This window comes from Ranitomeya imitator, chromosome 7, assembly GCF_032444005.1.
Source record: "Ranitomeya imitator isolate aRanImi1 chromosome 7, aRanImi1.pri, whole genome shotgun sequence".
Lineage (NCBI taxonomy): Eukaryota > Metazoa > Chordata > Amphibia > Anura > Dendrobatidae > Ranitomeya > Ranitomeya imitator.
Window position 1 is genome coordinate 95,987,231 of NC_091288.1, and position 22,970 is coordinate 96,010,200.

A 22,970-nucleotide genomic window follows, 5' to 3' on the forward strand; every position below is an offset into this window, starting at 1 on the left:
GGCTTATCTCACAGAAAAGAAATCAACTATTAAAAATTCTACAGGCCAGATCCTTCTCTTACCTGACATCATTAGTTGGGAGAGGCTCGGGAGGCCCCCTTACATATTAGACTGTCTGTCTGACAATCCGCCCATTATCGGTGGGTACTGATGACTGTACAACCGACTGGGTGTGAGGACCCATACTTTCTTTTTAATTTACTAAGCTATATATTGCATGTACAGTTGTGGTAGCCATCTATTACTACCTGTGATAATTTAATGTGCATAGATGTAATCATATATTACATGTGAAGACTCAGAGACCAGCATGGTAATATGTACATTTTTCTTCAGCAGATACCCTTTTCCATTTCTTATTTCATAGCTAATTTCACCACTTAAAAAAAACCCTTTTATGTTACATAAGTAATAATGATCAGAAATTGTGAGGTCATCAATATCAAATCGGCATGTGTCCAATACCTGGAGCTTCACCGATCAGCTGTTTGCAGCACTATCAGAGGCCGGATGTAAACTGTGAATGGGAAAGATATCAAATTTACGCTTGGTGGAAGACTCATTAAAAGGGGATATCTGGGACCTTTCAAGGAAAAAAATAGTGCCTAAGCATTAACAGGCAGGTAGTTGTGACCTAGTTGCCTGTTGTGCTCGACACCATTCTCCGTTGACACAGAGCAGTCACTGACCGCTCCTGCTGGTGATTCAGCGACTTCCACTGACGTCACGTTGACAGAGCGGTTTCTTTTCCAGTCTGCTCTGTTGACAGGGCTGGACTTCTGACATCATTTTGATTGACAGCTGGATCCCCACTGCCTAACTGGGGAGCAGGCTGTCAATAAGTATGGCGCTAGCAGTTGTGCCTTTTCACCAGAGCAGCCCAGGAGAGAAAGTGCTGCTGTGTTGGTACTGTATGAGCAGGTGAATTGCAGGCAGCAGCTGTCTGTGACTGCTCTGTGCCGGTGGAGATCGGTGCTGAGCACAAGAGCGAGGTGGGTAATATCTACCAGCCTGTTAGTGCTTAGGCACATTTTATTTTAAAGTCCCAGATATCACCTTTAAGGATGAGTGTTTATATAGACATTCTGGGTGAGTAGCAGGGCCGGCGTCAGCACCCGGCGCACCTGGGCAAATGCCGGGGCCCTGGGGAGAGAGGGGGGCCTACTCACGCTGTCATAGATACAGCTGGGAGAGCAGAGCAGGAGAACATGCTCTCTCCGCTCACAAAGTCACTGCTGGCTGCGTTCTCTTAACCCCTATGTGCCAGCTCTGACACAAGCATGTTCTCACTCAGTCAGTGCACCAGGCAGGCACACATAGGGGTTAAGAGAAGTCAGCCAGTGTGATATTGTGGGTGGAGAGAGCACTTTCTCCTGCTCTGGCCCCTGGCTGGCTGCAGTGCTGAAGTTTATCAGGCAGATTCCGGAGCTCCTACCAGTGACTGAGTGAGTGCAAAGGTATCCAGCAGTGGTTGCAGATGGACTTGTGGCTCAGTCTGCTGCTGTCTGTCTCTGCTGCCTAAAAATGTGGGTGATGTCTGGAGGAGCAGCTGGTGGGGTGCAGCCTGCAACCTGCAGCCACCCAGCTCTCCCAGAATACATGCATGCTGCACCAAACCTGCACCAGTGGGGTAGGAAGAAGCTTAACCCTTTCCCATCTGTATGAAGGTTATTGCTGAACCTTAAAGATAACAATCCGACCCGCATAAATGGGGTTAACCAAATGCCAGGAGGAAGGGGAGCTGCTGCCATGGATAACACTGAGCTGTGGGCTGTACGTTGGGGCCCTTGTTATGATAAGGTAATTCAGTACCACAATGGACATAGAGGTCAGAGCACATACAGTGACCTGACAATAACCCAAAAACATAGAACGAGCTCTGAGACGTGGGAGCTCTGCTGACCGCAATCCCTAATCCTCTCCAACAACACTAGAGGCAGCCGTGGATTGCGCCTAACGCTCCCTATGCAACTCGGCACAGCCTGAGAAACTAGCTAGCCTGAAGATAGAAAATAAGCCTACCTTGCCTCAGAGAAATACCCCAAAGGAAAAGGCAGCCCCCACATATAATGACTGTGAGTTAAGATGAAAAGATAAACGTAGAGATGAAATAGATTTAGCAAAGTGAGGCCCGACTTTCTGAACAGAGCGAGGATAGGAAAGGTAACTTTGCGGTCAACACAAAACCCTACAAAAACCACGCAAAGGGGGCAAAAAGACCCTCCGTACCGAACTAACGGCACGGAGGTATACCCTCTGCGTCCCAGAGCTTCCAGCAAGCAAGAAAAAACAAATAGACAAGCTGGACAGAAAAAACAGCAAACAAAATGGCAAAGCGGAACTTAGCTATGCAGAGCAGCAGGCCACAGAACGATCCAGGAGGAAACAGGTCCAATACTAGAACATTGACTGGAGGCCAGGATCAAAGCACTAGGTGGAGTTAAATAGAGCAGCACCTAACGACTTCACCACATCACCTGAGGAAGGAAACTCAGAAGCCGCAGTACCACTCTCCTCCACCAACAGAAGCTCACAGAGAGAATCAGCCGAAGTATCACTTGTGACCACAGGAGGGAGCTCTGCCACAGAATTCACAACAGTACCCCCCCCTTGAGGAGGGGTCACCTAACCCTCACCAGAGCCCCCAGGACGACCAGGATGAGCCATATGAAAGGCACGAACAAGATCGGGAGCATGGACATCAGAGGCAAAGACCCAGGAATTATCTTCCTGAGCATAACCCTTCCACTTAACCAGATACTGGAGTTTCCGTCTTGAAACACGAGAATCCAAAATCTTCTCCACAATATACTCCAACTCCCCCTCCACCAAAACCGGGGCAGGAGGATCAACAGATGGAACCATAGGTGCCACGTATCTCCGCAACAATGACCTATGGAATACGTTATGTATGGAAAAAGAATCTGGAAGGGTCAGACGAAAAGACACAGGATTAAGAACCTCAGAAATCCTATACTGACCAATGAAACGAGGTTTAAACTTAGGAGAGGAAACCTTCATAGGAATTTGACGAGAAGGTAACCAAACCAAATCCCCAACACGAAGTCGGGGACCCACACAGCGTCTGCGATTAGCGAAACGTTGAGCCTTCTCCTGGGACAAGGTCAAATTGTCCACTACATGAGTCCAAATCTGCTGCAACCTGTCCACCACAGTATCCACACCAGGACAGTCCGAAGACTCAACCTGCCCTGAAGAGAAATGAGGATGGAACCCGGAGTTGCAGAAAAACGGCGAAACCAAGGTAGCCGAGCTGGCCCGATTATTAAGGGCGAACTCAGCCAAAGGCAAAAAGGACACCCAGTCATCCTGATCAGCAGAAACAAAGCATCTCAGATATGTTTCCAAGGTCTGATTGGTTCGTTCGGTCTGGCCATTAGTCTGAGGATGGAAAGCCGAAGAAAAAGACAAGTCAATGCCCATCCTACCACAAAAGGCTCGCCAAAACCTCGAAACAAACTGGGAACCTCTGTCAGAAACGATATTCTCTGGAATGCCATGTAAACGAACCACATGCTGGAAGAACAATGGCACCAAATCAGAGGAGGAAGGTAATTTAGACAAGGGTACCAAATGGACCATCTTAGAGAAGCGATCACAGACCACCCAAATGACTGACATCTTTTGAGAGACGGGAAGATCTGAAATAAAATCCATAGAGATATGTGTCCAAGGCCTCTTCGGGACCGGCAAGGGCAAAAGCAACCCACTGGCACGAGAACAGCAGGGCTTAGCCCGAGCACAAATCCCACAGGACTGCACAAAAGAACGCACATCCCGCGACAGAGATGGCCACCAAAAGGATCTAGCCACTAACTCTCTGGTACCAAAGATTACAGGATGACCAGCCAACACCGAACAATGAACCTCAGAGATAACTTTATTCGTCCACCTATCAGGGACAAACAGTTTCTCCGCTGGGCAACGATCAAGTTTATTAGCCTGAAATTTTTGCAGCACCCGCCGCAAATCAGGGGAGATGGCAGACACAATTACTCCCTCTTTGAGGATACCCGCCGGCTCAGATAAACCCGTAGAGTCGGCCACAAAACTCCTAGACAGAGCATCCGCCTTCACATTTTTAGAGCCCGGAAGGTACGAAATCACAAAGTCAAAACGGGCAAAAAACAACGACCAACGAGCCTGTCTAGGATTCAACCGCTTGGCAGACTCGAGATAAATCAAGTTCTTATGATCAGTCAAGACCACCACGCGATGCTTAGCTCCTTCAAGCCAATGACGCCACTCCTCGAATGCCCACTTCATGGCCAGCAACTCTCGATTGCCCACATCATAATTTCGCTCAGCAGGCGAAAACTTCCTGGAAAAGAAGGCGCATGGTTTCATCACCGAGCAATCAGAACTTCTCTGCGACAAAACAGCCCCTGCTCCAATCTCAGAAGCATCAACCTCGACCTGGAATGGAAGCGAAACATCTGGTTGACACAACACAGGGGCAGAAGAAAAACGACGCTTCAACTCTTGAAAAGCTTCCACAGCAGCAGAAGACCAATTGACCAAATCAGCACCCTTCTTGGTCAAATCGGTCAATGGTTTAGCAATACTAGAAAAATTGCAGATGAAGCGACGATAAAAATTAGCAAAGCCCAGGAACTTTTGCAGACTTTTCAGAGATGTCGGCTGAGTCCAATCATGGATGGCTTGGACCTTAACAGGGTCCATCTCGATAGTAGAAGGGGAAAAGATGAACCCCAAACATGAAACCTTCTGAACACCAAAGAGACATTTTGATCCCTTCACAAACAAAGAATTAGCACGCAGGACCTGAAACACCGTTCTGACCTGCTTCACATGAGACTCCCAATCATCCGAGAAGATCAAAATGTCATCCAAGTACACAATCAGGAATTTATCCAGGTACTCTCGGAAGATGTCATGCATAAAGGACTGAAACACTGATGGAGCATTGGCAAGTCCGAATGGCATTACTAGATACTCAAAATGGCCCTCGGGCGTATTAAATGCAGTTTTCCATTCATCGCCTCGCTTAATACGCACAAGATTATACGCACCACGAAGATCTATCTTGGTGAACCAACTAGCCCCCTTAATCCGAGCAAACAAATCAGATAACAACGGCATGGGGTACTGAAATTTAACCGTGATCTTATTTAGAAGGCGGTAATCTATACAAGGTCTCAGCGAACCATCCTTCTTGGCTACAAAAAAGAACCCTGCTCCTAATGGCGACGATGACGGGCGAATATGCCCCTTCTCCAAGGACTCCTTCACATAACTCCGCATAGCGGCGTGCTCAGGCACAGATAAATTAAACAGTCGACCTTTTGGGAATTTACTACCAGGAATCAAATCGATAGCACAATCACAATCCCTATGCGGAGGTAGGGTATCGGACTTGGGCTCATCAAACACATCCCGGTAATCAGACAAGAACTCTGGAACCTCAGAAGGGGTGGATGACGAAATTGACAGAAATGGGACATCACCATGTACCCCCTGACAACCCCAGCTGGACACAGACATGGATTTCCAATCTAATTCTGGATTATGGACTTGTAGCCATGGCAACCCCAACACGACCACATCATGCAGATTATGCAACACCAGAAAGCGAATAACCTCCTGATGTGCAGGAGCCATGCACATGGTCAGCTGGGTCCAGTACTGAGGCTTATTCTTGGCCAAAGGCGTAGCATCAATTCCTCTCACTGGAATAGGACACTGCAAGGGCTCCAAGAAAAACCCACAACGCCTAGCATACTCCAAGTCCATCAAATTCAGGGCAGCGCCTGAATCCACAAATGCCATGACAGAATACGATGACAAAGAGCAGATCAAGGTAACGGACAGAAGAAATTTTGACTGTACCGTACCAATGGTGGCAGACCTAGCGAACCGCTTAGTGCGCTTAGGACAATCAGAGATAGCATGAGTGGAATCACCACAGTAGAAACACAGCCCATTCAGACGTCTGTGTTCTTGCCGTTCAACTCTGGTCAAAGTCCTATCGCACTGCATAGGCTCAGGTTTAAGCTCAGGTAATACCGCCAAATGGTGCACAGATTTACGCTCACGCAAGCGTCGACCGATCTGAATGGCCAAAGACATACTCATTCAGACCAGCAGGCATAGGAAATCCCACCATGACATCCTTAAGGGCTTCAGAGAGACTCTTTCTGAAAATAGCTGCGAGCGCACCTTCATTCCATTGAATGAGTACGGACCACTTTCTAAATTTATGACAATATACCTCTATCTCATCCTGACCCTGACACAGAGCCAGCAAATTTTTCTCTGCCTGATCCACTGAATTAGGTTCATCGTACAGCAATCCGAGCGCCAGGAAAAACGCATCGATATTACTTAATGCAGGATCTCCTGACGCAAGAGAAAATGCCCAGTCCTGAGGGTCGCCACGTAAAAAAGAAATAATGATCCTAACTTGTTGAACTGGGTCACCAGAGGAGCGAGGTTTCAAAGCCAGAAATAGTTTACAATTATTTTTGAAACTCAGAAATTTAGTTCTATCTCCAAAAAACAAATCAGGAATAGGAATTCTCGGTTCTCACATAGAATTCTGAACCACAAAGTCTTGAATATTTTGTACTCTTGCCGTGAGCTGATCCACACATGAAGACAGACCTTTAATGTCCATCGCTACACCTGTGTCCTGAACCACCCAAATGTCTAGGGGAAAAAAAGGCAAAACACAGTGCAGAGAAAAAAAAATGGTCTCAGAACTTCTTTTTTCCCTCTATTGAGAATCATTAGTACTTTCGGCCTCCAGTACTGTTATGATAAGGTAATTCAGTACCACAATGGACATAGAGGTCAGAGCACATACAGTGACCTGACAATAACCCAAAAACATAGAACGAGCTCTGATACGTGGGAACTCTGCTGACCGCAATTCCTAATCCTCTCCAACAACACTAGAGGCAGCCGTGGATTGCGCCTAACGCTCCCTATGCAACTCGGCACAGCCTGAGAAACTAGCTAGCCTGAAGATAGAAAATAAGCCTACCTTGCCTCAGAGAAATACCCCAAAGGAAAAGGCAGCCCCCACATATAATGACTGTGAGTTAAGATGAAAAGACAAACGTAGAGATGAAATAGATTTAGCAAAGTGAGGCCCGACTTTCTGAACAGAGCGAGGATAGGAAAGGTAACTTTGCGGTCAACACAAAACCCTACAAAAACCACGCAAAGGGAGCAAAAAGACCCTCCGTACCGAACTAACGGCACGGAGGTACACCCTCTGCATCCCAGAGCTTCCAGCAAGCAAGAAAAAACAAATAGACAAGCTGGACAGAAAAAACAGCAAACAAAATAGCAAAGCGGAACTTAGCTATGCAGAGCAGCAGGCCACAGAACGATCCAGGAGGAAACAGGTCCAATACTAGAACATTGACTGGAGGCCAGGATCAAAGCACTAGGTGGAGTTAAATAGAGCAGCACCTAACGACTTCACCACATCACCTGAGGAAGGAAACTCAGAAGCCGCAGTACCACTCTCCTCCACCAACGGAAGCTCACAGAGAGAATCAGCCGAAGTACCACTTGTGACCACAGGAGGGAGCTCTGCCACAGAATTCACAACAGGCCCCGTGGCACCAGGCTGGTGACTGGAGGGACTCTGCCCAGTGCTGGCATGGGGGTGATTTCTGCGTCTCAGCTTCTCTCCTCCACATCACACTGTGCAGTCACAGCAACATTGGTTGTCTCTGTCCAGGTCCCAGCAGCTGCCACTGCTCCCACCAAGGACATGGCATCACTTAACCCTTCCCCTGCAGCCACCGGCAACAAATCCACATTATTCCTTGATTAAATCAGGTTCCAACCCAATAGAGGAGCAGACATTTCCTGCTGCCATTAGGATCCGGGACGGGGTGACATTGGCTGCCCTGCTACTCTGTAGTGGGGGGTGACAAGTGTAACATGGGATAACGATGAAGGAGAAATGCACAGGATAATAGTGAGCACGACAGAGGGCAGTGTATGGTATGGAGCAGTCAGGGGGTAGGCTACAGGATCCCCCATACTGTACATGACTGCTCGGGACAGGGAGGTGTTTAATGAGGTTCTAATGACGGGGCACTAATTGGGTCATTAGGGTTTGTGGAAAGGATTCAGCATCAGGTCCCTCATTAATGCCCGAGCCACCTGTTACTTTGTAGCACAGATCTGTTGGGGCCGCAAAACCAAACAACGTTGTTTATGTAGAAAAGTCTTTGTTTCATAGAAAAACTCAAAACAGAAAAGATTTTCTGATACAACAACGCCCTGCTCACGACACTGCACAGCACCTCTCCCCCTGTATATATACACTGCACAGCACCTCTCCCCCTGTATATATACACTGCACAGCACCTCTCCCCCTGTATATATACACTGCGCAGCACCTCTCCCCCTGTATATACACTGCACAGCACCTCTCCCCCTGTATATATACACTGCACAGTACCTTTCCTCCTGTATATATACACTGCACAGCACCTTTCCTCCTGTATATATACACTGCACAGTACCACTCCTCCTGTCCTGTATATATACACTGCAGAATTTACAATAGCTGTCACTCATGTAAGAAGTGAAATCTGGCATTGTACTATACATTTCTCTGCCGTATCTGTGCATCATAAATCGGGGTATGTGTTAAAGGGGGGGCCCACTGAGACTCTTTCGCCCGGGGCCCTCGAAAACCTGGAGCCGGCCCTGGTGAGTAGCGTATACTTACTGTATTCTTGGAGTGTCTAGATGGGTGCCACATAATTATTTGTGTTAGAACACACAGATGCACCAATAAAGAATAAAACAATAATAATATAGATCTAAAAAATATATAGAAAAGATATATATTGTGTATCAGTGCTCTGTGAGGAAGTAGTGACTAAACACTAGAGTACGAGACAACCGCAACAACCAAGACCTGGAATGCCAAAAGGAGTTGAACCACACAGAAGATAAATATAAAATAGCCTTTATTACAGTGAGTGGCAAAAAAGTTATATATACATAAAAATTACATTAAAAAAATACAATAAAAAACAAGTACGCGATTTAATTTCAGGACAATAGAAAAAAATATTTTTTTTAAAAATATATAATAATATATGGTGACCTCCAATCCCGGTAAGTACAGATAGAAACCTGATTAAAAAATAAAAACTAAAAATAAAATAAAAATTGTAGAAAGTGTACTCCTAAATATCAACTCAAGAAAACGCATTAAAGTGCATAAGTGCAAAAATGCTATATGATGGGCTAAAAAATGAAAAAAACACAATTAAAGAAAAATATATATAACCCAATTCTAAGAGTGACAAAATATAGTGCTAAATATAGGAATAAATATATGTTAATACAAAACAAATAAGAAAAGCATTTGGATGGCACTCAAGAGTATAACGCTGCACAGCCTATGGACTTCGCAACTTCTGACAACTAGGCGTCACGCAAGCTATGGGTATATAGGTGCACTGCATAAAAATCAATGAGATATATATAGTCCTGGAATGCAGAAAAATATGCGGCACTCACCCAGTAGAAGCTGTATTTACGTGCTCTTTATTGGAACAAATAATGTGAATACATCCATTCAAGACATCAGGTGGAGCGGAGGGTGCAGTGATCACTGCACCCTCCGCTCCACCTGATGTCTTGAATGGATGTATTCACATTCTTTGTTCCAATAAAGAGCACGTAAATACAGCTTCTACTGGGTGAGTGCCGCATATTTTTCTGCATTCCAGGACTAAATATATGTTAATGTGTGGAACCACAAAGCATAAAAGCACACAGATATAGTATATAGTATGCCATGATTTTTTCTGTGCTATAGTATGTACACAATAAGTGCAGAGCCACTCGTGAAGGCAGCACACCGCTGCAAAGTAATCACACCAAAAAAGTGCAAGGTGCAGAAAAAAGAAAATAAATATAAAATAAAATAAGTATTCAATCTGTAAACTACCTGTAGGGAGAGACGCCAGGTCCTGACACCGCGCACCACGTCGGGGTGCGCGGTGTCAGGACCTGGCGTCTCTCCCTACAGGTAGTTTACAGATTGAATACTTATTTTCTTTTTTCTTTTTTCTGCACCTTGCACTTTTTTGGTGTGATTACTTTGCAGCGGTGTGCTGCCTTCACGAGTGGCTCTGCACTCATTGTGTACATACTATAGCACAGAAAAAATCATGGCATACTATATACTATAGCTGTGTGCTTTTATGCTTTGTGGTTCCACACATTAACATATGTGGCAAAAGGTTGGATTCCTATATTTAGCACTATATTTTGTCACTCTTAGAATTGGGTTATATATATTTTTCTTTAATTGTGGTTTTTTCATTTTTTAGCCCATCATATAGCATTTTTGCACTTATGCACTTTAATGCGTTTTCTTGAGTTGATATTTAGGAGTACACTTTCTACAATTTTTATTTTATTTTTAGTTTTTATTTTTTAATCAGGTTTCTATCTGTACTTACCGGGATTGGAGGTCACCATATATTATTATATATTTTTAAAAAATATATTTTTTTCTATTGTCCTGAAATTAAATCGCGTACTTGTTTTTTATTGTATTTTTTTAATGTAATTTTTATGTATATATAACTTTTTTGCCACTCACTGTAATAAAGGCTATTTTATATTTATCTTCTGTGTGGTTCAACTCCTTTTGGCATTCCAGGTCTTGGTTGTTGCGGTTGTCTCATAATTATTTGTGTGCAGACTATCGGAAAGCAGTGCACTCCATGATATAGAGTGTATTGATATATATACAAAACATTTATATTTTTCCATTGGTTCTATTTTTGTATTAATAATCAGCCAGTGTAAAACTCACATCAAAGCATATGTCAAATGTCGAGAGTACAAAACATACTGTCCAGAGTTATTCACAATACGTTTCATAGTGAGGCATTCATACTGTGTTTGAGTTTAGGGATTATGCAGGTTATTATGTCACGTTGCTTCAAGTTCCCATAAGAAAAACTAAGCGCACCCTGTTATTTAACAAAAACCGGACCAATATGCAAAATCGGTTGGGTGAAAAATTAAGTATGTAGGTAGTACGGTAAGAGTATAAGTAGTAATCAGGTGATGCTGATCTAATGCCATTAATTAACTGTTCATCATTGTGACCACCTTTATAAAAGCAGAGGTTTTGGCAGCTTTGTGGGCTGGAGCATTCAGACTTGTGTTATCACGTTGTCACAGAGGAACATCAGCTATGATCTTAGAGAAGAAATTATTGCTTCTCCTCAACCTGAGAAGGGTTATAAGGCCATTTCCAAACATTTTAGAGTCCATCATTCTAGAGTGAGATGCGTTATTCACAAGTGGAAAACATCCAAGATAGTTAACAATCTTCCCAAGAGTAGACATTCCAGCAAATTCTCCTCAAGATAAGAGTGTACAATAATAAGAAGAGTACAAAAAAAATCAAAAGTTATAGTTCAGAGTCTAATGGCCTCAGCATGTTAACTGTTCAAGTTCACGACAATAGAATCAGAAAAATACAGGATTAGTAAAGCTTGTTTGGAAGAGTTGCCAGAAGATGGCCTCTTCTTTTTAAAAAAGAATGTAGCAGAAAGGCTGAAATTTGCAAAATTTCCTTTGAACAGACAAGACCAGATGCTGAGCCATAATGCAATGCACCATGATTGGCTAAAACTAAAAACAGCTAAATACAGTGGTGGAGATTTGGGCTTAATTTGTAGCCAACGGATCAGGAACATAAAAACACAGACACAAACTCCACTTTTTACCAAAGTATTCTATAGAAAAATGTAAGGCCATCTATCCAAAGGTTGAAAATGATGCTCCCACGCACACCAGCAAATCTACATACAAATTTAGTAATCAAAGTCCAGACCTCAACCCAGTTGAAATGCTATGGTTAAGACCTTAATGCTATGCTTACACTGAGTTTTTTTTATGCTTTCAAAAGCGAGCGTTTGAAGCAGAAACCACTTAAGGTAACTTTATTTTTTGGGTGAGTTTTTGCAGGAGTCTTTTCTTCCTAAAGAGTTTTCTGAAGCAGTTTTGACAGTTTTTTTTCCTGAAACATCGTTTGCAGCCTTTTGATTTTTTTGAACAGTGTCTAGTTTAGAGGAATTTAATTATGGATCCTCTTCAAAGAAGTGACATGCACAATCTCTTTTTCCACCATGTATTTTTACAACCTCTTCAGAAAAAATAACTCTTAAAAAAACTACTTATATGAACAGCAACTTAGTTTTCCCTTAAAAATTTATTAGTTTATTAGTTGTTGAAACCGTTTTGGATGAGGATTTTGGAGAGGATCTGCTGAAAATACGTATAAAAAAGCAAAAAATAAATACTGCACATGTGAATATAGACAAAAATATATATGCAACAAGGAATGTGCATAAACCTCAATAATGCCTAAAATACAAAGGAAATGTGTCATCTGTAACTTTAGACCATTTAGATATCGTTTCATCTTCAACTTGCTTAACTGTTCACAATAACAGTAATTTTGACAAGGGGTGCCCCAACTTTTACATGCCAATGAATTTTTATATATACATGTATATACAGTGAGTACGGAAAGTATTCAGACCCCTTCAAATTTTTCACTCTTTGTTTCATTGCAGCCATTTGGCAAATTCCAAAAAGTTCATTTTTTCACATTAACCCCTTCACGACATGCCCCGTACTAGTATGGCGCATGTCGTGTCTCCCCCTTTGATGTGGGCTCCGGCGAAAAGCCCACATAAAAGTCGCGACATGTCAGCTGTTTTGTACAGCTGACATGTGCGCGCAATAGCGGCGGGTGAAATCGTGAATCACCCGCCGATATTAACCAGTTAAATATCGCTGTCAAACGCTGACAGCGGCATTTAACCAGCGCTTCCAGTCGTGCTGCCGGAGATGAACGAATCGCCGACCCCGTCACATGATCAGGTGTCAGTGATGCATAAGGATAGTAACCATAGAGGTCCTTGGGATCTCTATGGTTACTGATGCCGGTTTGCTGTGAGCGCCACCCTGTGGTCGGCGCTCGTAGCAAGCCTGCAATTCAGCTACGTAGCAGCGATCTCATGATCGCTGCTATGTAGCTGAGCCAATCCAGTTGTGCAAGCTTCTAGCCTCCCATGGAGGCTATTGAAGCATGGCAAAAGTTAAAAAAAAGTTTTAAAAACAATAAAAAAAATAAAAGCTTAAGTCACCCCCCCCTTTTCGCCCCATCCAAAATAAAACAATAAAAAAATCAAACCTACACATATTTGGTGTTGCCGCGCTCAGAATCGCCCGATCTACCTATATTTTCCATACCCACTGTATGTGTACACATATACACACATACAGCCCAACAGAAAAAAAATGTTTATATGTATACACCATCATATATATATATATATATATATATATATATACACTACCGTTCCAAAGTTCAGGGTCACTTAAGCTAGGTTCACATTGCGTTAATATCCGTTACATAGCGGCATTAACGCTTTGTAACGGACGCGATAGCTCACCCATTGACTGCCATTACGTAGTGCATCGCTAACGCACGTCATAATTGGCATGCATTAGCGATGTGCCATCATTCTGTGACAGACCCTCAGACGTGGTCTGTGGCGTTTCGGGTCCATCACCGCTAGCACAGATGGAGCATCTGCGTTAGCATGATCGCATAACGCAATCTTTAAAAGGCACTTGGTTTGCGCAGTCTGTTTAACGCATGCGTTGAACGGACTACACTAACGCAATATGAACCTGGCCTTAGCAATGTCCTTATTTTTGAAAGAAAAGCACAGTTTGTTCCAATGAAGCTAATATTAAATGATTCAGAAATACACTCTATACATTGTTAATGTGGTAAATAACTATTTTAGCTGCAAATGTCTGGTTTGTAATGCAATATCTTCATAGGTGTATAGAGGCCCATTTCCAACAACCATCACTCCAGTGAGTGTTCTTATGGTACTTTGTGTTTGCTAACTGTATAAGAAGGCAAATGGATGCTTGGAATACACTTGAAAAACCTTGTGCAACTGTGACACCCAAGGTTCCTGGCTGTTACAGTGGCATTGCTTTCCTCACAGGGAGAGTGATGCCTTGCTTTGAAGGGAGGTAGGATTTATTTTATCAGGTATCACAAACAAGCAACATGTTCTTACTCCAGGCCAGAAGGGGGAGCTCTGATCCAGCCTGTGAGTGGCGCCCCTATATATATTCTGGCTGGAGGGGAAATTAGTGTAGTCTGTCAGAGGGACAGAGAGAGAATCAGGAAAGACTGAGAGGCCGTGTAGCCATGTGAGGTGCTGCAGCTCCTGGAAGGGAGAAAGAAGGATGGAATAAGTTGTAGAGAGCGTGAAGGAGGAGAAGAGGCACAGGAGAGTGAAGAGCTGGAGAGAGAAGCTGCGACCGGGCTTCCTCCATGCTGAGCGCAGATACCAGTAGCCAGAAGACCGAGGTTGTGCAGTACTTTAGGACTCATAGCAGAAACCTGTGGACGGCTGGACTTCAAGTCACCTGTTCACCATTAACACCCAAAACACAGTAGCAAATAGAGCCCGGGTTGTGATAGAGATACTGTAAAAAGGCTCGAGTTACCTGTTGTACGGGTAGTGTCCTACCAACCTGGTGGACAGAGAGAATGTGAGGACCTTGTGTGAGGCCTAAGGCAGCAAGAGACTACAACACAGCGCTAGAAGGAAGGCTTCCAACCCCACTTGGTAAGGGGGATTCCAGATTAGCTTCCAATCCGGCCGGACCATACCAGCACCTGTGATCCGGTACTCTGGACTGTGGCTGCCTGAATTCATCAGTAAAGAGGTAAAGAGACTGCAACTTCTGTCCCCTGTTTCTTTCTACACCACCTACCTCCTGTCCTTACTACACTGGGAGCTCTGGGGACCCAGCTACACCTGTGGGAAGCCATACCATCCCAGCTGCCATAACATCACCCCAGAGGACCCCTTTAGGCAGCGTTGGTCACTTCTAACCAAATACCACATTTAGCGTCACGAACAAACTTTATTCAACAATCCCCTTTAAAGACATTTCCTTTAACAAGGGCACCCAGGGCCATGGATGTCTCACCGCCTTCGTGACACATCTCTTTACGCACCAGACCCGGTTCCGAGTACCCCACAGCCCTGGCGGGTATTCCACAAGTATGTTAGCACAGCTGAAAACAATTTGGCTGATTAGAGAACCTATAATTCTGACCTTCCTTTGAGCTAGTTGAGAATCAGGAGCATTACATTTGTTGCTTCCATTAAACTCTCAAAATGGCCAGGAAAAAAAGAACTTTCATGTGAAACTCGACAGTTTATTCTTGTTCTTAGAAATGAAGGCAATTCCATGTGAGAAATTGCCAAGAAACTGAAGATTTCCTACAATGGTGTGTACTACTCACTTCAGAGGAGAACACAAACAGGCTCTAACCAGAGTAGAAAGATAAGTGGGAGGCCTCGCTGCACAACTGAGCAACAAGACAAGTACATTAGAGTCTGTAGTTTGAGAAATCGACGCCTTGCAGGTCCTCAACTGGCAGCTTCATTAAATAGTACACACAAAACACCAGTGTAAACGTCTACAGTGAAGAGACGACTCCGGGATGCTGGCCTTCAGGGCAGAGTGGCAAAGAAAAAGCCATGTCTGAGACTGGTTAATAAAAGGAAAAGATTAATATGGGCAAAAGAACACAGACATTGGACAGAGGAAGATTGGAAAAAAGTGTTACGGACAGACGAATCCAAGTTTGATCTGTTTGGATCATACAGAAGAACATTTGTGAGATGCAGAACACCTGAAAAGATGCTGGAAGAGTGCCTGATGCCATCTGTCAAGCATGGTGGAAGTAATGTGATGGTCTGGGGTTGCTTTGGTGCTGATAAAGTGGGCGATTTGTACAAGGTAAAAGGGAGTTTGAATAAGGAAGTCTATCACTCCATTTTGCAACACCATGCCATACCCTGTGGACAGCACTCGATTGGAGCCAATTTCATCCTACAACAGGACAATGACCCAAAGCACACCTCCAAATTATGCAACAACTATTTAGGGAAGCAGTAGGCAGCTGGTATTCTATCTGTAATGGAGTGGCCAGCACAGTCACCAGATCTCAACCCCATTGAGCTGTTGTGGGAGCAGCTTGACCGAATGGTACGCTAAAAGTGCCTATCAAGCCAAAACAACTAGTGGGAGGGGCTTCTGGAAGCATGGGGTGAAATTTATCCAGATTACCTCAACAAATTAACTGCTAGAATGCCAAAGGTCTGCAATGCTGTAATTGTTGCAAAGGGAGCATTCTTTGACGAAAGCAAAGTTTGAAGGAGAAAATTATTATTTCAAATATCTAATATATAATTGCCTAGAATACTACTTCCTGCAATTTGTGCCAACTTCCTGTCCGGAGCTAATGTCCGGAGCTAATGTCCGGAGCTAATGTCCGGAGATAAGTGACGTCAACAGTGTCCAGTGTCTGATTGGTTGCCGCCTGCTGCGAGCGACCAATCAGAAACGTGCCGTACTGTGACACACTCCGCCCACCATTTTGGTGTGATTTTTGAATTTTTACCTCACAGCAAGTTTCTACTGCGTGGAGGCGGGCCCAGTGACGTTGCTCTTCAAGCTCCTGCCGAATTTCGTCAAAAAAATGATAATACCATTTACCAAAACTATATATATTTAGTTGTGAAGTGGTTCAGTGACATTTTCACACCAATTTTGAACTTTTGTTTGGTGTTTTCTCCATATACTGCCTATTATTCACTGACTGTTATACTGAGAGACTGCCGTTTATTAACCTCTTCTTTGCCACATTGGGTATATTGCTCTATTATTTGCCACATAAGGACATTGTCCATTATTGCCCAGCAATTTCTTAAATAACAAGAATTGTCAAGAGCTGGTAAGTGCAGCCATTTTTTGTTCTTTCTTACTATTATTTATTAATTGTATTATTCTTACATTTGAATAAATAAAGTATATATGGATTCTAGACTCCCGATTCTTTAGAATCGGGCTGCCATCTAGTATAATATAATTGCCTAGAATACTACTTCCTGCAATTTGTGCCAACTTCCGTGGCTTTGTCCGGAGCTAATGTCCGGAGCTAATGTCCGGAGATAAGTGACGTCAACAGTGTCCAGTGTCTGATTGGTTGCCGCCTGCTGCGAGCGACCAATCAGAAACGTGCCGTACTGTGACACACTCCGCCCGCCATTTTGGTGTGATTTTTGAATTTTTACCTCACAGCAAGTTTCTACTGCGTGGAGGCGGGCCCAGTGACGTTGCTCTTCAAGCTCCTGCCGAATTTCGTCAAAAAAATGATAATACCATTTACCAAAACTATATATATTTAGTTGTGAAGTGGTTCAGTGACATTTTCACACCAATTTTGAACTTTTGTTTGGTGTTTTCTCCATATACTGCCTATTATTTTTGTTCTTTCTTACTATTATTTATTAATTGTATTATTCTTACATTTGAATAAATAAAGTATATATGGATTCTAGACTCCCGATTCTTTAGAATCGGGCTGCCATCTAGTTTCAAATAAAAATCTTTTTTTTCGAACCTTGTCAATGTCTGGACTAGATTGTCATTTCATTTGGCAACTCATTTGATTAATAAAAGTATGAGTTTTCATGGAAAACACAAAATTGTCTGGGTGACCCTAAACTTTGGAACTGTAGTGTATATATTTTATAATATAAATATAGTATTTTTTTGCCTCTGCCTGACTGTGTTTGGAGTTGTAGAACTAAAGTACAGAACTGGTTGCTTGTGGGTTAGAAAAGGTCATTATATAAAATCGCAAGGTGCATATGAATGATGAAATCTAACCAGAGACCAGCAAATAAAAGATAGATGTTACTGCACTGCTGCTGCCAGGAGGGAAATGGGTTGTTTTCATTCCTATCTCTTTGGATACTATAGCAAAATCTGCTTTCTGTGCATGAAGAATCTGCTTCTGTGCAGGTGTTGACTTCTATGAAGATTTATAATTTTTTATCTCCGCTAACCCTGGATTGTTTTTGCTGTTGGGCAGTGGGAATGCTATTTGCACCATTGTTTGCATAATATTGAATATTCATGACCATCTCATTTATAGATAAGCTAAGGAATATTTTCATTGTCTGAATTACTCATTTTTATTCTGCAGCAGTTAAACTCCTAATATAAGCATTATTCAACATCCAGATGGTAACCGGCTTCATTGCAAATAATGTCTGTAAACAATAACAATTTGCATTGGAGAAAAAAAGTACCTTTTATGCAGCTTGGTTATAAATATGCATTTTATGCCTTGGTTTTATTTTTTAGTGGCCACCCCACATCTGGAAATGTAGACCGTATCCAGCAGCTACGGATGGAATATCAGCAGGCAAAACGGGAAGGTTTCTCTCTGTATGAGAGTGAGGATGTGGCAGAACGATTTCTAGAATATGAGCAGAACTGGGTAAGAAATGAATGATTCTTTACATCACCATCTATCTCCATGGATATAATGCCAAGAAAACACTAAACACAGTTTATCTATGATTGTAGAATATAGATTAAAAGGAACACATACCCTTGGAAAATACTATTTACCTGCAGATGTAATAGAGTTAATCTGCAGGTTAAAAGTGCTACAATGCTTCATGGAAGCTTTAGTGAAAGTGTGGCTTTCTCCGGGAGCCGCCAGCTTTCAGTCGTTTTGGCTATACTAAATTGTGAACAGCGACTGTAAGCACGCCCTGGCACATTGCTACACAATTTGCTCTGCACAGCTTTCTTTGCACAGATGCCCTGCAGAGCAACGTGTTGGGGCGTGCTTACAGTCGCTGCTCACAGCTTAGTATAGCCGCACAACTGAAAGCCGGCGGCATTGAAAACCTCCTCTATGCCTCATTTAGCAGGTGTGTGTTCAGGAATTTACAGTCAAAACAGAGGGCCTGATTAATCGAGACCGATGTTATTCATGGTGGTCTTGATGAGGGGCTATGCTGGACTCACACCCAGCTCAGCAAGAGGTGCATGCATCTTCATGAATCTGGAGCATCTCATAAATGGCGTGCGCCTCCATGCGCTACTCCAGAAATCTCATTCCAGTCTGGTACTAAAGTGAGATTTCTCGCACACAGAACGCTACAGCTCATCATGAATTAGATGAGGCGTGGTGTCATGCCCCCACCACACACAATGTCCCGACCCAGCTACATCATTTCTGTGGAGCTGTCAACCTGACCCGTAGAAGCGCTGCCTAGCACGAAACGGCTGTCGTCGGCACTAGCTCTCACACTCCTTCATCTGTTCTGGACATGATGTTTTAAAACGTTGAAATAAAGTATGCATTTTAGGATCGGTGAGTGCTTTCCATTTTTTCTATTTTTTGCATATTCAAAAATATACCTATAAAGAGAAAAATCAGACAAACTGAACATTTTGCAGTGGTCTCTTAATTTTTGCCAGAGCTCTATATCTTTCCAGCCTCGTCCGCCTTTCTCTGGGCTTGGGCCTAAAAGTGTCTCTTCTACTGTATAGCCTGATTTCTTCTATCTCCTTTGGCTATGTAACGTTGTGGTGCTTTTGCAATGTTTTTTATGTAAATTAAAAGCTGCTTTTTACAGTACCAGCAAAAGCTATCAGATTTAAAAAATCTCATGCACACGATTGTTTTTATTTTCCTGAATGAATTGGAAAACTGCTGCTTTTTTAAAATCTGCAGCATGCCAATTCCTTGAGTGTTTTTACAGCTTTTTTTCCACCACAGAAACCAATGAGAGCGCAGAAACCCTGGAAAAAAATGCAAGCCTGTATTTTTGCCCCAATCTTGTTGTATTTTTGCTGCTTTTTGTTGTATTTTTGCAGCATTTTTGGTGAATAAAACTAACGTTATTAAACTTGTAGTGTAGATAAATGACAGATGAAATTTGCTACAAAAAATGCAGCAAGAAAACGTAACAATAGCTGCGGCAAAAACGCACCAAAATTTTCTTTTTGTACGCAGTTTCTTTACTAGGAAGAAAGCAGCTTTTGCCTGCAGAAAAAAAACAGCAAAAGCGATGTGTGAACATAGCCTTACTTCTTCTCCTCAGCCCGTTGATAGTATTACAAGTCATATATACAACTTTTTCTTCGGTGACTGAACAACTTGTTTTTCAGCTGATGTGTGTTATGTTTTTTTCCACTGACAAAATGGTTTGGATAATAGATGAAAAAATTTTGTATCATGATTTTTTTGGACAATTTAATCGTTTGGTGCATGGTTATTTCAAAAAGTCTAAAGTAACTTATTACACAGATAATTTCACAATTCTTTTTTTTATTAAAACATTTAGCAATAAGTCTGAACCTAACATGACGTTCTATCACAGAATGGAAGTATATTTTAGATATATTTGCCATTTTACAGTTTTATGCTGGAAATGAGGATGAACACAAAGGATTGGGCGAAAATTGTCTGTAACAAATTGTTACCAAATAGAAGTAATTTTGTTGTGTTTACTTTGAAATGATTGTAACCATATTAATGGACAGATCTAAGCATGTCTTTGTTGTAAGTATTGAAGTTTTATATTTGCTCCTGCTGCATTAAAATAACATTTTACAAGGTCCCATGTGTAATATAGGAATGTCTAAAATATTGGAGGAAATCACTATACCTACCCCAATCTTATTTAATTTACCATTTAATTTGTCTGTATCTATAATACCCACATCCATATAGACAGGACTGGATTTGAACCCATTGGTATCTCAGACAGTTTTGGCTTTTATGCCAGACTTTTTTTTTTAATTTTCTTTGGTCATGCTCCAGAGGCCAAAACTTTTCCTTTTTGTGACGGTACTTTTTTAAAAAAATGAGTTGAATTTGTCAGTAGCAACATTTTGGGGTCCATAGAAGTTATTAAGAAACCTTTATTTACTTTTTATTGAAAGGACTATAGACAAAAACGCAATTTTGCCACTCTTTATTTGCATTCTATATTTACACGATTTGCCATGCCACACAAACTTAGGGTATGTTTCCACGTTCAGGAAACGCTGTGTGTTTGACGCTGCGTTGAGCCACAGCGTCAAAAACGCAGCGTCCAGATGTTACAGCATAGTGGAGGGGAATTCATGAAATCCCGTCTCCACTATGCATTAAAAGACGCATGCGGCAGACCCGCGGAAATGGACATGTGGCGCGTCTTCTCAGAACGCAGCATGTCCTTACAATGCAGAAACAACGCAAGGACAGCGCAGGTGACCTGCCAGTGACCTCAGGTGCAGATTTGGTCAGGATTTTACCTGCATAAAATCCTGACCAAATCCTGATGCAATCCTGAACGTGGACACATACCCTAAGTGTTCATTTTATTTTGTGGGTCAGTACAATTATGACGATACCAAATTTATATAGTTTTGTTTATTGTTTAATTATTTTGTACAATAAATACCGTATATACTCGAGTATAAGCCGAGATTTTCAGCCCAAATTTTTGGGCTGAAAGTGCCCCTCTCGGCTTATACTCGAGTCAAGGTGGGTGGCAGTGTCGGCGGGTGAGGGGGTGAGGGCGCTGAGGCATACTTACCTGCTTCCAGCGATCCTGGCGCTCCCCCTGCCATCCCACGGTCTTCTGTGCTGCAGCTCTTCCCCTCTTCAGCGGTCACGTGGGACCGCTCATTAGAGAAATGAATAGGCGGCTCCACCTCCCATAGGGGTGGAGCCGCCTATTCATTTCTCTAATCAACGGTGCCGGTGACCGCTGATAGAGGAAGAAGCCGCGGCACCGAAGACAGCTGTGCGGGAGAAGGAGCCGGAAGCCGGGAGCAGGTAAGTATGTAATATTCACCTGTCCACGTTCCAGCCGCCGGGCGCCGCTCCATCTTCCCGGCGCCGCTCCATCTTCCCGGCGTCGCTCCGCTCTGACTGTTCAGGTCAGAGGGCGCGATGACGCATATAGTGTGCGCGGCGCCCTCTGCCTGATCAGTCAGTGCGCATAGACGCCGGGACCGGACGCTGGGAGCTGCAAGCAAGAGAGGTGAGTATGGCTTTTTTTTTTTTTATTGCCGCGGCAGCAGCAGCACAGATTTATGTGGAGCATCTATGGGGAAATATGAACGGTGCAGAGCATATAGGGCACAGCTATGGGGCAGTAAGAACGGTGCAGAGCACTATATGGCACAGCTATGGGGCAGTATGAACGGTGCAGAGCACTATATGGGGCACAGATATGGGGAAATATGAACGGTGCAGAGCACTATATGGCAACTATGGGGCAGTATGAACGGTGCAGAGCACTATATGACACAGCTATGGGGCAGTATGAACGGTGCAGAGCACTATATGGTACAGCTATGGGGCAGTATGAACGGTGCAGAGCACTATATGGCACAGCTATGGGGCAGTATGAACGGTGCAGAGCACTATATGGCACAGCTATGGGGCAGTATGAACGGTGCAGAGCACTATATGGCACAGCTATGGGGCAGTATGAACGGTGCAGAGCACTATATGGCACAGCTATGGGGCAGTATGAACGGTGCAGAGCACTATATGGCACAGCTATGGGGCAGTATGAACGGTGCAGAGCACTATATGGTACAGCTATGGGGCAGTATGAACGGTGCAGAGCATTATATGGCACAGCTATGTGGAAATATGAACGGTGCAGAGCACTATATGGCACAGCTATGGGGAAATAATGAACGGTGCAGAGCACTATATGGCACAGCTATGGGGCAATAATGAACGGTGCAGAGCACTATATGGCACAGCTATGGGGAAATAATGAACGGTGCAGAGCACTATACGGCACAGCTATGGGGAAATATGAACGGTGCAGAGCACTATATGGCACAGCTATGGGGAAATAATGAACGGTGCAGAGCACTATATGGCACAGCTATGGGGAAATATGAACGGTACAGGGCACTATATGGCACAGCTATGGGGAAATAATGAACGGTGCAGAGCACTATATAGCACAGCTATGGGACAATAA

General features: G+C 43.3%; 1 protein-coding gene across 5 annotated transcripts in view; it reads left to right on the plus strand.

Moving 5' to 3' along the window:
* Positions 1-22,970, plus strand: part of PARD3B (par-3 family cell polarity regulator beta) — a 2,197,040-nt gene that overhangs the window by 1,553,293 nt on the left and 620,777 nt on the right. For all 5 annotated transcript variants that reach the window (XM_069733662.1, XM_069733664.1, XM_069733663.1 and 2 more), the window contains exon 21: positions 18,319-18,454. In XM_069733662.1, coding sequence (XP_069589763.1) covers positions 18,319-18,454 — 136 coding nt within the window. The remainder of the gene's footprint in view (positions 1-18,318; positions 18,455-22,970) is intronic.